General features: G+C 38.7%; 1 protein-coding gene across 2 annotated transcripts in view; it reads right to left on the bottom strand.

Annotated features, from left to right (window-relative positions):
* Positions 1–1,494: 1,494 nt before the first annotated feature.
* The window catches only part of LOC128902723 (uncharacterized), a 49,060-nt gene continuing 34,371 nt past the window's right edge, over positions 1,495–16,183 (bottom strand). For both annotated transcript variants that reach the window (XM_054186172.1, XM_054186173.1), the window contains 5 exons: positions 9,887–10,044; positions 8,613–8,655; positions 4,477–4,663; positions 2,494–2,629; positions 1,495–1,754 (listed from right to left, as the gene is read on the bottom strand). In XM_054186172.1, the coding sequence (XP_054042147.1) occupies positions 1,655–1,754; positions 2,494–2,629; positions 4,477–4,663; positions 8,613–8,655; positions 9,887–10,044 (624 nt within the window). In that variant the 3' untranslated portion in view covers positions 1,495–1,654. The remainder of the gene's footprint in view (positions 1,755–2,493; positions 2,630–4,476; positions 4,664–8,612; positions 8,656–9,886; positions 10,045–16,183) is intronic.

The raw sequence follows: 16,183 nt of genomic DNA, 5'->3' as shown, positions 1-16,183 counted from the left end.
TTTACCTATTGCCTGTTTTTCTGCTTCCTTTCTTTAGGAAATGTTACTAGTCTCAAGTCAACAGCATTTGTACTTCACCCATATGTGTTATTTTCTCCAATGCGGAAAAGAGTAAGAAAAAGAAGTAGTTTATACCTACATGATTACTTGTTCTCAGAGTTGTGAATTTCATTTCTGAATATGAAAGTTTCAAAATTCTAGCAGTAAATGTAGAATATGACTGTGATGACTGCTTGTTTTCAAATACGGCTATACATTTTACCTCAAAGCACAGATTTCTACAAAGCAAGGGCATTAACGTATTTGGGCTTGGATGCCTGTTTTCAGGAAATTGCTTACACTGTTTAACTAACCATTCTTATTTTTTAATTAAATCACTCAAATCACTGTAGCAAACCATTTGAAATATTTAAGAGCTTTCTTTGAAGTACTATTACTTCAAGTATCTAAAGCTAATGAATCAGTCTCCTAAAAAAATACATTTGTGGTGGTTGGGGAGCGCCAGTTGCTTTTTAGCTTTTTGTGGCATTGCAATTGATATTTTCCAGGGTGATAATAAGAGCAAGCAAGTAGCTGAGGTTCTGGTGGGTTTAAATTATTTCAAGGTCTAAGGACCACAATAAGAAGCCCAAGTATCACAGGTTTTGTGATAAAATCTCACAAATGGGCATTTTTTTAATTCTGTATTGGGTGCATATTATTTTCTTTTCTGTGCCTGCTGCAGCATCAATTTGTAAATTTCTTGGGATGAGATATTTGGTTAGCACATGGCTTCAATTAAATAAATGTGACTAACCTTTGTTATTTTACTTTAATTAGTATTTTGGGAAGCTTGGAAACTGAATACCCAGATTTATTCATGGGAGGAATTATTTTAATGTTAGAGAATAATGTCAAACACTATGTATATGACCAGCTATAATAACCACAGATGTCTAACTCTGATATCCCTGATGGAGGTTTATGGTGCTGTCTCTTACTGATAACTTTGGATGAAAGTGTGTCTTCGATTCTTGAATGGATTTCTCTCCACAAATGTGCTGTGCTGTGATGGCAAATGGACAAAAAATCAAAACCACTGTAAAATTAAAATTTATGTTGAGATAGAATATACAGATATAAAAGTATGCATTCAAATCATACAAGTTTATTCCACTCCCCAAAGTGTGCTGTAGTAGTGTGTAGCTGCTAGCCTTTCAGTCAGCCCAGCCTGCCCCAACCTTAAGCCCGCACTACCTAGAAATTTAAAGGCAAACCTGCGTATGAAACTTCTGGATGGAAAAGCAGAAGTCTTTGCAAAGGGTGCATTTGCAAAAAAGGGGGTGCAGATACGAAACATAAGGGAGGACACAGTATATGTTGAAATACAGTGCTTTCTCTGTTGTCTGCATCAGATAAATGCTGATGCCAGTCCACACCTGTAAAGCAGACTTTGTGCATGGTTTGAGTTGAAGTAGAAACACAAAACAAAGACAGACACAAAGAAGGCAACATTGCTTTATATTTATTTACTAATGCTTACAAAAGTTTTGAATGTATAGCAATACTAAAGATTAGCTGCTACTAGAGCATCTTTTGAGATGAACCATAAGACATAGCATGGGATTTTTAATGGAAAACAGAAATTGAGCAAAAAAAAAAAAGAGCTTTCTTCTCACATCCTTGTCTCCTCCAGTGGTCTATTCATGAAATCTTGGATTGCCTGGTGTAGAGGTAACCATTTGTTAATTGAAGCTTTCAAAGCTGTAATCCACCTAGAAGAAATCAAAGATCAACAACTGTTCTTGATCAAGTGTCATACATGCAGTTTTACATTCTTTGAAACACATCTTTTATAAGCGGTGTTTGTACAGCTGTGCGCTGTTTGTACTATGTGTGCTAATAGTGAGTGGACTGGAGAGATGCAGGAGACAGAGGAGTTGACTGCAACAATAACATATCTTAACACCAGCTTCCAGCATAGCTAAAAGCTTGTCCTTTGTTTGTTAGATTAAAACCCAAATGATGTAATTAGTAGTCTTTAGACAAGTAGAACTCCCACTGACAGCCATGGAATTTGGCTGGATTATGATGAAGGAATTCACCTTCAGAATGTGATTCCATAGGTCAATTTTATTTTTTAATTCTAATGGTCATTGTTGTAAATAAATCATTCTTGGGAACGAGGAGGATATACTTTCCATTATCTCTAAGGAGAGGTACCATAGCTTTTCATTTAGTGTAATCACCCACACATCATTGTGAAAGGCACCTCACCCAGGTTTCTTTCTGAACCTCTGCAAGCCAGCCTGGCTGTAGTTCCAGCATTGACAATAGCAGGACTGATGGGCCAGCATGTTGTACTGCAGTTTGACTAAAGCTACAGTTAAAGGTTAATCTGGGGGAACAAGTAAAAATAGAATGAAAAGTTATCACTAGATCTTCCCAAGCGACAGTGTTCCCGGTATCTTAAAGTCTGGCAAATAAAACTGGAAAAAAAGAAGTTTGGTTTACCTTTTGTTTTCATCTACATTCTCTGCACATAAGTAGAAAGTTTTAAATTCTTCAGATGGAGGTTTGAGTTCAATTACAGATCTCTTGGAGCCCAGAGATTGTTCACTCACACTATATCCCTGTAGGTAAAGGCCACCTGAACAGAATGAAATAGCATGCATTATGTGTATTGCAGATACTGTTTATGAAATTACTGCCACTTACAAGCATACCAACAACTCTTTAAAGCTGTTTTTCCAGATGCATCATGTTGCATGTTTCAACAGACTTGCACAGACTTTACATGTGAAATATTTAAAAATGTGAAAGTTCAGGGGTTTTCTTCCAATAATTGATTTGAAAATACTGTAAAACATGCTTCCTGTCCAGCAAATGATCAGCAGTGTAGTTTTATTTAGCTTTTTATTAAGTAAGAAGTTGTAAAATATTTTTTCTAGTTTTTGATGTTCTTTTCTTTCTTTGAAACCTAAAGCAATATGAATTTCAACATTAAAAAAAATCCTAGAGTCAACATTGGTTTCCCTTGCTGCCACCCACTAGTAACTGTAACATCATTGCAGACCACACTAGCCAGCCGTGATGGAAAGGCATTAGGCACAATTTGGTCTTCAGGACATTTTCATTTTAGCTGTTTGTTGTTTTTTTCCTCCAGACCTCACTTCACCCAACAATCACTTTATACATACATGGTTAATAGCCAAAAAGACTCGCAGAGCTGATAAACTGCATCTGAATGTTCCTGTTATTCTCTTCAGGGTCTGTATTTTTTTTTTGGCTCTCACTTGTAGTGACAAGAGCACCAAATTAATGCTAGAGCATTGAGAATGGTATGGGGGAGTGACAATCTGTACTGAAATTGGAAAAAACAATAGTTGCAATAACAAGAGAGAAAACACTACTGTATACAAGAATTTGTATGTAGTAGGGTATTTAAACACCCAAGTGACATATTTAGCAGTAGAAGCATAGACTTGGGTGTCATAAACACATAAGACTTAATTTTTGCCGTTCACCTAGTTTATTGCTTATCTCTGGGTAAGCCTTAGCTTCAGTTTCATGTAGAGAGGAAATCACTGGGCATTTCATATGTATGACCTTTGGCAGGTGAAAAGTGCTATGTAAATGGTATGGACTATAAAGTGGAACACCTCTTCCCTTTTTATTTGAAAGCTGGCTAATAAGCAGAAGTACAATAGCATTTCTTTCTGATTTTTGTGTCTGCCAGCTTCCTTATCACAGGCAGAATGCGTTGCAGGTCCTGATCCATCCCCTCTCCCTGGAGCATCTCTTTTTATTTTAGATACTGACTTTCAGAGAGCTGTGCTTGCAGGGTCTCCTCAGTGTGTGACACTCTGCTCCTCTACTTGCAATTGACATCAGCAGCTTCACGTTACTGCTTTCAGAGAGTGGCCAGACACCCTCTTCTGGTATGGGGAGATCTGCTAGGTGGCAGCTTTAGCTGCAAATGACCATGGCCACAGCCTGGAGCGCCAACCTCTGCTGGAGTAGGGAAGTTCTCCTGTTGATGTGTGGACTAGCTTTGACAAGGCCATGTGAAAACCTGGTGGTGGCAGAGAAACCAATCTAAGTTTATGTCTGTCCCTCTGAGGATGTCACCTAACACAGAGGTGTTGACAGCTTTCAGCAGACTGCCGTCAGTAGGACTGGCTCAAGTCACTGTAAAGTGCTTTGGAAGGGTAGATCTTGTTGCTGATACTTGCTCCTGAGGTAATGTGCACAGATCCTGACTAGCTCCAATCCAGAAAGAAAAATTCAGACCATAGGAGGAAAAGAAAAGAACATGTTGGGGAATGAGGTAGCTGTGTTATGAAAAGAGACTGAGCCTGGTCTTCCTTCACTCACCACCAGAGAACAGAGTGAGTTTGCTGGTAAGAAACTCTATAATGGTAAAAGTTATACTCGGAAACTGCAGTGAAACTTTTCTGCTTTAATGATCAATTGAAATCCAACCACCATCCCTACCTTGGGCAGGTGTAGACCGGAGAGTAGCATAAAAGTACAAACAGCCATCCTTCAGAATGCAGTAGTGCTGAATCCAGACATCTTTGCTTCTGTCCAGCTGGTGGAGAAGCCCCAGGCACTCAGGGTTTTTGATAGCCAAGGGTGGAAGTGTAGTGTTATGCAGTGTGACATCTACCCACACATGGTTCTGTAAAGTAAGCATGTAATGAAAAGTTCTGGTAAGAAATTAAGGAGGACCTACTAGTATAAAGACACATGCTCTAGTCCCCTACTAGGAAATGAACTTTTGTTGTGAAAATGATTTGAAAAGTCAGTGTGGAAAACACAATTAGAAAAACCTGTAGTTGATGGCAAATAATGACCAACTTCTTTTTCTTCTTACAATAGTAACTTGTCTTTTCTGCATCTATTTTGTTTTTCAGTACAAGTTTTGCTGGTAGAAATAAGATCATTCCAAGGCTGTATGAAGAAGCTTTTTAAAAACAATTGTCTTGGTGACTGCCTGACTTCATCAGTCTTCAGTATGTGCAGTCTGGCAAGACAAGGTTCACCATCTACCCTCTGGGTTCAGAGAAAATGTGGTGGTGTCTGAGGCCAGAATACAGCACTCAGTCTTGGATGAAAGCGCTACCACACAGAAAATGATTGCAGATGCCTTCCCACCCCTTTCTGTAAGGCAGATTCTTTTTCATTAATAAAATTATCCTATTGTCATTTACGGGCGAAGAGAAAGTTCAACCCATGGACACTGCCATTGTATAGGCTATTTGTATGATAAGAGAATCCAAAAGGAAAATCAGGAAAAACTAAACTGTTGTTTAATAAGACCGAGTTTTTTAATGTGAGATTAAAGCATTTATTCATCTCCTTTAAATCTGAGAGGTGTTAGGAAGTCAATCTCTCCTAGTGTGCTTTGCTTGTCTACAATACATATTTAGAATTCTACATCAACCAGCGCCATTGTCATTTGAAATCCATGGGGAGAATATTGTGCAATATCAATAGTGTCCTGTTTGTTTCCTCAGGGGTTTTCTTTTGCATTTATTTATGATAGTTCTTTAGTATCCTTGACAAGGCAATGACAGAAAAAACACCTGGCACAATGTAGCTAGCTGTATTCTTTTTTATGGATGCTAAACATGCTGAGACTTATTGCAACAAAGTGCAGAAGAGGACTTCAGTAATATTAGGTGTATTCATAAAATAGCTATCCTTGTAGATTCATTAAGATGACTTAGTGTTAGTATATTGGTCTGTTATATCATTGGGTTGAGAGCCGTACTGTAACACACTAGCTATTGCAAACAGTCAGAAACAAACAGTATAGCAAACAAAAAAGAAGGAAAATATAAGCTTTTTCTATCCAACTGAATGGAAAGTCCAGTTAGAAGGAAGGAACAGATATAGTGTTCATCAAGATCAGAGGCTAGGCAATGAAAGCAATATATTAAATCAAACATTTATTTCAGAGAAGGATATTGTTTGCTTAAAACTGAAAGAGATAAAGTAGCCAAAACCAAGATGCAGTAGCACAGAAAGGACCAACATATTGTATTATTAGTGGATGAGAGATCTTTCTGTATATATAATGTTGGAACTTTTTATCCAACAAGTTATTATTGCATGTTACAGTAAAGAATGACTCGTTTGATGTGTTTTCTTTTGTGCATGTATGCCTTTATCCTCCCTTTTGGCTCAGGCTATGTTTTGTTTCTTTTGGCTAGGGTACACACTTTAAATTGTTTTATTTATTTTTGCTGTCTTCAGGTATGTGGATTCCTTTGTATTCTTTTAAGAAACACAGCCAGGTAGAATATACTTTGAAACAAATCTGATTTTGCACTTACAGTCTCATCTGAAAGATGAAGCCAAAAGAAATATATGTTTGACCAGTTTTATTTCAGTGGAAAAAGAATTAAAGTAACAATAAACACCTCTTTTCACTGTGTGGAAACCCACCACTAAACCACACTGCTGAAGGAGTCACTCATGTGCCCTGAGTTGAGAAAAGGAGGAAAGTAAACTTATTTTTCCTTTTTCTTTTTTTTTTTTTTTTATTTTTCCCCCACTGCACTAATGCAGGTTGTAATTTGTACCTTGCAAATTTCTTATTTTTTTTATTGATGATTTTATTTCATCAGCAAAAATGTAGACTTTAATACATACTCTGCATTTGAGCATAGAATCATAGAATCACAGAATATAGGGTTGGAAGGGACCTCTGGAGATCATCTAGCCCAACCCCCCTGCCAGAGCAGGGTCACCTACAGCAGGTTGCACAGGAACGCGTCCAGGCGGGTTTTGAATGCCTCCAGACTTGGAGACTCCACCACCTCTCTGGGCAGCCTCTTCCAGTGCTCTGCCACCTTCAAAGGAAAGAAGTTCCTTCTCACGTTTAGGTGGAACTTCCTATGCTCAAGTTTGTGCGCATTACCTCTTGTCCTGTCCCCGGGCACCACTGAAAAGAGCCTGGCCCCATCCTCCTGACACCCACCCTTTAAGTATTTATAAGCGTTGATAAGGTCACCCCTCAGTCGTCTTTTTTCCAGACTGAAGAGATGCAAATCCCTCAGCCTTTCTTCATAAGAGAGGAGTTCCAGTCCCCCAGAGAGTGTAGCTCTCTGCTGCACCCTCTCCAGCAGTTCCCTGTCCTTCTTGAACCAGGGAGCCCGGAACTGGACACAGTACTCCAGGTGTGGCCTCACCAAGGCAGAGTAGAGGCGGAGGATGACCTCCCTCGACCTGCTGGCCACACTCTTCTTGATGCACCCCAGGATGCCATTGGCCTTCTTGGCCACAAGGGCACATTGCTGGCTCATGGTCATCCTGTTGTCCGCCAGGACCCCCAGGTCTCTTTCCACTGAGCTGCTCTCCAGCAGGTCAGCCCCCAACCTCTACTGGTGCATGGGGTTATTCCTCCCCAGGTGCAGCACCCTACACTTGCCCTTATTGAATTTCATAAGGTTCCTCCCTGCCCCACTCTCCAGCCTGTCCAGGTCTCTCTGTATGGCGGCACAGACAGCTGGTGTGTCAGCCACCCCTCCCAGCTTTGTGTCATCAGCAAACTTGCTGAGGGTGAAGAGGACTGGACCCAGTACTGACCCCTGGGGAACACCACTCGTCACTGACCTCCAACTAGACTCTGTGCCCCTAATCACGACCCTCTGAGCTGTGTCTTTCAACCAGTTTTCTATCCACTCCACTGTCCATTCATCAAGCCCACTTTTCCTAAGCTTCCCTATGAGGATGCTGTGGCACATTCTTTCTACTAAAAACCAAGCTGGTTCAGTAGCTAAATATTTTCTAAAAAAAGATTTTACAGATCAACAGCATATTTTTGAAAAGGTGGTCTGCCTATATAAGGAAAGAATAAGAATCATGGGGCCAGGAAAGGGCCCATACAGTAGCTTTGACCCCTATGCTTCCAACCCTGAAGTACTAAAATTAGCTTTGCAGGTCCCAGTTCAGGCTCAGCCAGAGGCTATTCATAATAAATTATGTTGGGCTGAGAAAGCTGCCTCTGTAGCAGCTCAAGATCAGTTATGGCTATGTTTCTCCCAGCAGAGAATATAACTGTATAAAGAGATAGAGATAAATCAAAGTTTATCAGCTGACTTACTCTAACTAACTTACCAACTAACTTTATCCCTGAAAACAAAGAACCCAGCAACTCCCACCGCGCCTGCTCCCCCTCACTTTCTAATATTCTGTCGAAAAAAGCAGGTAGCTTGCAACCAAGGCAGATTTGTAGGGAATACTTAAGAAGATATAGCCCTTCTCTCCTTGTACTCCACACAGTATTACTTAGGGCAGAACACGTTGTTGTGAGAGTCATCTCTCCCCTTCCCCCCTTCCCACCACACTCATTTTAGGTTACGTTTCTCAACCAGCTTAAAGCTGCTGATATCTGGAGAGGGAGCATTTTGATTGATTCCTCCGCGTGGCATTTGCTGAGTCACAGTAATGCTTGTACAGGGCTTTTAGATTGGAGCTGATTCACATCCCAGCAGCCCAGAACAAAAGTACGCAGCTTCCACGCTGCTGTCTGCACCCGACCGTGGTCAAATACATCTACTGTCGCTCAGTTTTCTGCACAATCTGCTGTACACATTCTTCTTGTATAGACAAAGCATTACCTGATGGACGGGATGCACCGCTTTATCCATAGCCTCCAGCCACCTGTAACATGACAAAAAATGAGAATCGCTTAGTTTGGTAGAGAATACACGTGCTTCACTGCCTCTTTTAACTCTTGCTGACATAGACAGCATTGAAAGGGATATGCAATTTTCAGAACACATTCAAGGCTTCAAGATAGAAAAGTAGCACATTAAGTCTAAATAAACATTGGTAACTGTCAGAAAAATAAGTCTCAAAGCCTGCTGTGTAATTGTAATAAATTAAGGCAGTATTGCAGACATGGGAATCTATATATTTTGAATATAGTTCAACATGTCAGGCTAAATGATCACTCTTCTTGTGTCTTTGTTTTAATGTAGATAAGGAATTTGTGGGAAACATAAAGAATCCTGAAATTGGAGGCTACAGAATAAAGCAAGCTATTTGTTGTCAAAGTTATTCTTTTCGCGCTATGGATGGTATAGAATTTGGAACTGGAAAATACTCTGGTATTACAACGATGGGTGCTATGATAAGTAGCAAGATGTTACAAAAAGATGGGTGGATGAATACCAAATGTTATCCTACTTCATAGCTTTATATTTTTGATAATTCACAATAAAACAAAGAAGAAAATATAATTAGATTTTAGTGCATTTGAAAATTAAAGCCTAAAGAGTTCTTCTGTTTTGGATGATTTTATTGTCTTTATTTTGTCAGCTATAGTCTTTGGAAAACGCAAAAAGAATATTTTTTAAGTCTAACTCTGAGTCAAACCCAAACTCGTTGCCTCCTATCAGGACCAATATGCTTTTGAGGCATACTTGCACTTTAAAATACTAAAATGATAATATACCAGAATGACAAAAAAGGAAATGGAAGATGGGATTGACCTTGCTGGGCAGAAGGGAGATCATTCATGTGAAATGACCAATAAGCAAGTTAACATCCACAGGAAGATTTACACTTCCACTTGATATAACAGTAGGGGAGAAGGCATAAGAATATGGGTGAAGATATTTTTCTGGAGATAAATCAAGATAAATCAGTGGGATGAATATTAAAGACTTTATGAAAAAAATTTCTCATCAGAAAAACGATGAAGCTGAAAAATAATTTTTGAAACTTCTGCAAATGAAAATTAGAAACACCATTTTCTCATGAGTAGCTGAGAGAGATTTTTTGTTTGTACTGATTGAGCCAGGTATTGTGAACATCCCCCCAAAATTCAGACTCCCTCTCCCCAAACCGCAATAACAAAACTGACCCTGTAAAATGAAAGATCACTTACCTCTTCATTTCTTGGTTGGAAGTTGCACAGAAGTAGAAAATCCTGTGTCCACTTTGAGGTATGCATTTAAAAACAAATGGTTTACCCAGACTGGTGTCAACACCAATTTCCGCTCCTTCCAGCTTTGTTACTTCCAGGGGTCTGCACTTCCCTTCATCCTGCAATTAGAGAGAAAGAGTGCCAAATTCAGAACTAATATAAAACCAACCCCTGTGAGATGGGGATAAACTCAGGGAATATTCAAAGTTGTAAAAGTTGGTGATAAGCTCTGATGCCTTTGAACCATCATATGGTTTAATGACCAGCAGCCTCAGAATATACAGTGCAGTCACAAAAGGTAAACTAGTCAAACACCCTCTAAATTTGCATCTCTATTTTTGCTCTCTTAGTTGTTTTTGGTTCATCAGAAGCCATATCTGCATGCGGAAACCTCACTAACTAGTTGTAAATATTCCAGCTTTTGAGGGTGCAGCTGAGTGAAAGTAAAATTTTCAAAGTGCACCAAAGAATTTAGGAGTATGAGTCTTTACACTAATCAATGCTGCTTGCAGTCTGAAAACCTCACCTTATAGGTGCAGATATAGGGAACAAAAGCTTACATTCAGAAAACAGTGAGCATAATTTAAAAGGCTGGGTTTTATTTCCTCTGCAAAGTTGCCCTAAATATCATTAAGTTCATAACCCTTCCCATTCATTTCAGACAACTTTCGACAGAAAGCATTTCAAACTCTTCTGTGCTGTGTTGTTCCTGATTGAGTTAAAGCTCTTTGAGACTGAAGGGCATTGTCAATGTCTTTCTCTGTGGTTAGTGGTAAAAAACCATTAAGCTCCTTAATGTAAGTAGGTAGGTGAAGCAGTTCCTTCCCTCACTTTCCCAGCCCAGCTCCCCTCAGGTATGTGTCTTAACTCAAAACAAAGGTGCACACATCAGGACAGTGTGATGATGTGACAACTCTAGCTGTGTTTTAAACAATATTCTTAGCCCCCTTGCTTTGAAGAGCTATGACTGGGGTTCTAAAAATTGCATCAAATTTGGCAGCAATAAAATGGAAAACATGAGTTAATGCTGGGACATATGAAGAGCGTTAGCGCCATTTGCAAAATACACAGATGGTAGAGTCTCATAGAATAAAATCAGTTGATTATTGGGAGTTAATTAAATGTTGCCAGTAAAAGCTTAATTGTAAATGCCCCATGTAATTGTTTTATTAGGCTAAAAATAAACACACCTATCCTTCCATGAACAATATACGCACCTGTGGGTATTATATAGTTAAATACTTACTAGTATGCTCATTGGCACGTGTAATTATTCCTTTGTTATACATTAACTTTCTGTAGGACAAAATAACCCCCAATACTGAAAAACAGTGTAAACAAACATTCATGAATGCATTTCCTAGATTCTTCTGCGTTCTTCTTTTTCCTTTTCTTTTTTTTTTATATGCAGAACTAAAGTCAGTGCAGAAGATGAAGGCAATCCTGAAAGTCGTCAGTGCTGTGTGACCTATTTTACTCATAATGCCTTCAGACAGAAAACTACATTGCAAAGACATCATAACCAAAACACATATTCAGCCTCCAAATCTCATTCCTAGTCTAAAGAATAATAAGTGCAAGGTTGATGAAGTGTTATTCAGCAGGATCCGGTCCAGGGTCTGTGTTCTACTGACTGCCCTGGCCTGAAGGCAGCAGTCACTACAGATACTGAAATGCCTGTGTGACCACTATTATTGCACGTCCCCATAAACTCCTTTTATAAACACTTTCTGTGCTGTCTAGAATGCATGCAGATAGAGCTCTGTGTCATCAAGAATGATTTATGTCCACTCCGTTTCAAATGAATACATCTAGGAAAAGAATAAGGTGGATTTGAGGCATTCAAAACGACACCAAATGTCCTTCATTGACTAATAGGCAGCCAAGCTCCCCTAATTCTCATAAGCTAGATGTAAGGGGCATTTCTGTTCACTCCTGTGGCTTTCATGAATAATATCTTGAAAGCATTCCTTTTGCAAATATCCCTTTATTACAAAAAGTACCAAAGATTTGCTGCTGAAAAAATAATTATAAAAGTAATTTCTTATGCTTGTTACTACAGAATAACCCATTGATGATACAGACACTATGGAATCTAATATAACTATGTGATGCTGCTGGAGTTGATGGTATATATCGTACAGATTTCAAATGCACTAACTCAGATTTTAGCTACTCCTGTTCCATTCTGTTCCTACGTAAAAAAGATTTTTGGTTCCTTCAAGGTTGCTATCAGCTATTTCATGGATTCTTGGTTGTCTGCAGTATTTAACATGGATGGAGTCCCCTGGGTAGAAGGCAGAAAGCATATGCTGCTTTGGTAAATGCTATTCTAAGAATAATAGAAACATCTGAAGTAATCCTTCCCTTGCTGCTAGTTTTCTTAAGATGGCCTGCGTTTTAGGGGAAATGTTTCTGCAAAAAAATGAAAATATTAAACTATGTATAACTATGAGAGACTGAAATAAGGGAGAAATAAGATTAGAAAAGTAGATGTTTCCTTCCTTTATTGTACGAAATGGTCATTAAGGTAGTGTATGTAGCCCGGGGGGTCCACAAATCAGCCCTATTTGATTTGATGTAAATAATTCTGGAAAATAAATGACATTCATAGCATTTCCTGAGTGATTCACTGTGTTCAAAGAATTTTGTTTGAGCAGAGTTATATTTGCTATTCTAGTTAAGCTTTTTTGTCGATTAGAAAGGAGCAGCTGAAAAGCTATATGAACCTTTCAAGCTGTTTGCAGTGAAAGAAGTAAAAATCAACAACAGGGATAACTATGAAAAGAGATTAAAATTAAGATACACAAAACTGGGAAAATGGAATAAAAGTAACTTTACAGAAAGATGAAATTCTAGAAGAAAAAACAGAAAAAATCTAAAACACAATATGAAAACTGAGTAGCACTGGAAATCAGAAACAAAAGCCTGGCTAGCTCCAGAGCCTGGCAGTGGAAAGACTGAATTTTTTACTGTCTTTCAAAAATGTCTTCCTGGATGTGCCCCTGTGTTCTTAAACTAGACACCTCTTAAATAGGACAGGGAAATGAACTCTTTTCTCTTCTTGCTTTTTATTTCTCATTTGCCTAACTTTCTCCAACACAGCTGATCTCAGGCTTGCAGTATTTTCACCTGACCACCTTCTCCCTGAGGCCTGGTGCTGCTTGCTTAGTAGTATCTCTAAAATCTTCCCCTCCCTATCTCTTTTTTTAAATCACTGTGCTTTGCTCCAGGCTCATTTTTCGGATATTGAGGAAATTATAGCTAGAGCCTGTTTGCATTTCTTCTTCAAGCTGGGCACATTGGTGCAGAGGAGAGACTAAGGCTTTTACATCTCTTTCCCCTGCATCTTTTTCCTTTCCCCTTGAGGAAAGGAGTTGCATATGTCATTGAAGAAGAGCACTAGACTCCACAACTGTTTGTGTGGCGTTTTTCAGCAGTAGAGCTGAATTTATTTCATATTTCGTTTTTCTTTAAACAATTTACATCTAAACTAGAGAGAGTAGAAACATACTGAAGAGCAGCAAGACAACAGGGGAAAAAGATGGAAAAACTCCTCTGATTTGAAGAACCTAATTATCCTACACCTAACTATATTGACTGTCAGATGAAGTACGATCAGGTAGTGTTGTGATATGATTACTCTTCACATTCCAGTTGGTTCTTTTTTTGAGGTTAATTAATTCACTGCAATTAATTGCACAAAAGGTAATGAACCTTTGTTCATTTGTACAGTTCAAACTGTACCTCAGTTTGCAGGACCAAGCCTCACAAGAAGAACTATTGTGGGGGTTAAAATTTTGAACAACTTAAATCAGCTCAAATAATGTATCCAATTATGACTCCTTCTCTGGGCCAGGGTGTGCAATCTGTTAGTAGGCCAAAATTAACTTGTGTATCATATCAGCCAGTGTTATTTCTCATTTATTAATATAAATAATACAGTGGAAGTATTCAAAACCTTGGATTCAGCAGCCTCTTAAATGCAAATTGAAAAAAATATCCTGGAGCCATGGGAGTAATGGAAATTAGTAGAGAAGAAATCAGATTCTGTACCAGATCTAAATAATGTGGCAGCTCCCAGACTATGACGATAAAGCTCCAAGCAAGAAAGAAGAACAAATAGAGCGGTATCTTTAAGAGCGATGGCTCAGACCTAAATCTATTTATAGCTAAGCCTTTTATATAAAGTGCTTAGGCTTAGCGATGAACGCACAGACTTGCTCAAGAGAACAAAAGACCGAATGTTTGTCATAGATTGAAATGACGTGAAGGGTCCACACATGGCAGACAGAGGACTTCTCTCTTGGTATAATAATTGGACTCTGTATATATCACAGAAATTAAACTCATTTAAAAGCATTTTTTTTCTCTCTGTTCTGTTCTACTGGGAACAGAATAGGACGCATACAAGCAACCAGAAGTGTGTACTGTAGTGTCTGAGGTACAAAATTTTTGTAAATACACTTTCTGTAAAATGCTCTGTTCCCAGGTACAGAGAAGACAATTGTAGAAAAGGGAACATTTAAGTCTATATTTAAATTTCCTCTCTGTGTTTAGGGAGGGCTTTCACTTGTTCTGTGAGGCCTCGGTACAAAGTAACGTGAAATAAAGGGTAAATAGAAGACTGGTATCCAGGTTGTTACAGGAGGTGTGTAAATGTTGCTGTTGAATCTTATTTGAAATGAACAGAAAATGCGAATTTTAATACAGTTTCCAGGTGTTCTGAATAAGGCAGAGGGTGAGAGTGGGATGATTTACAAACATAAACCTACCCTAATAGACACAACTAAGGCACAGCAATTTCCCTCACCTAGACACCACTAATTAAAGAATATTCAATGAGGAAAGCATTCTGCTGTTGAGAAAAAGCGAAGGTTATGGACCCTTTTAAATGTAAATAGCACTGTATAATTATCTGAGCAATACTTAACTACCAATATGGTGGCTGCGTTAAAGTGCAATAAACAGAGAAGACAAGATTCTCTTGAGCTATTGAAATGGACTGGCTTTATAATGGAAACGGGAAAACGACCTAACATCTGATCCCTTAGGTGATGTAATAGCTAGCGTCTAACTCCTTTTGGATGTTAAGAAATGCACATCTTTGTTCCCACTGCCTTTGCCTCAGCTTTGAGAAACTTTCTTAGTCAGTCACACTGTGCCTGAGGGCTTCCTAGAGGCGTTAAACTTGTCAGCCTAAGAAATGTAAATCATAATTCTTTTTCAAACTGACATTATCATATATAATCACAATAGAGACTGACACATCCTTCCCCTTCACTGCTGCCACCGTGTTCAGCGAGACAGCTTCTCAAGAGTATGTGTTGCAGTTTTCTTACAGCATGTGTCAGAGAATTACAACCATGAACTATCAGGAAGGCCATTTCTCTGAGGCTTGGGCTACATGTGAAGGTGAATTTGCTCTTTATTCACAGTTCAATCTGTTGCTACTCTGAATCTCTAAAGCATGCTCTTTTCTGTCAGGGCAGTGATTTCCAACTTAACTGCTTCTACTTCCTTCCTATTACAGTTTCTTCTTTTGACTTTCCTACTTTCAGTCCATACAAAACGCTGGCAGCAAACTCATACTCTTTAGACATTTATTCCTAACTACTGTTGTTCCACATCATTCTTAGCTGAGGGAACTGGAAAGACAAATGGAATAAATGACAAATGTAATATAAGGACCTGACAGACAGAGCTGATTTGACTGGAATACATCAGTCTGTCACATCTGGAAAGGAAATCTGCAGGGAAGATACATTGATAACGCTTTCCTGTTTGGAGACAGTCATCTTTGTAGTTTCTCCTGTACCATAAACTCATTGACATTAACTTCATATTTCCCTTTTCAGGTACTAGATTGGTTATGTATCTCACTATCCTCTTTCCCCGGGTCTATTTATGGCAAAGTGACAGGGAATAATTCCTAGGAAGACAGCAAGACACAAACCAGAGAGGCATTAGGGCATTGTTACAAACATGATCCTTTATTAAGGATCCCTCAACTCCACCTTTTTTTTTCTCCTTTGACCCACAAAAGTCACTTGTTATACATATTTTTTTAACCAGTCTTACATAGTAAGAAGGCAACAATGAATTGAAACTGGGAAATTCTCTTTGGCTGGCATTTTTAGTGGATTTATAAATCCTTGCATTTAATTTGCTGAGCTCCTTACATGAGGGATATTTGTTATGAGGAATTTTGGGAAACAAGCTTTTGGCTGTAATGCTTTATTATTGTGATTTCCTACT

This window comes from Rissa tridactyla, chromosome Z (genome assembly GCF_028500815.1).
Source record: "Rissa tridactyla isolate bRisTri1 chromosome Z, bRisTri1.patW.cur.20221130, whole genome shotgun sequence".
In the NCBI taxonomy this organism is placed as follows: Eukaryota; Metazoa; Chordata; class Aves; order Charadriiformes; family Laridae; genus Rissa; species Rissa tridactyla.
Note: the sequence above shows the minus strand (reverse complement) of the source record. Positions and strands in the feature narration are given on the sequence as shown.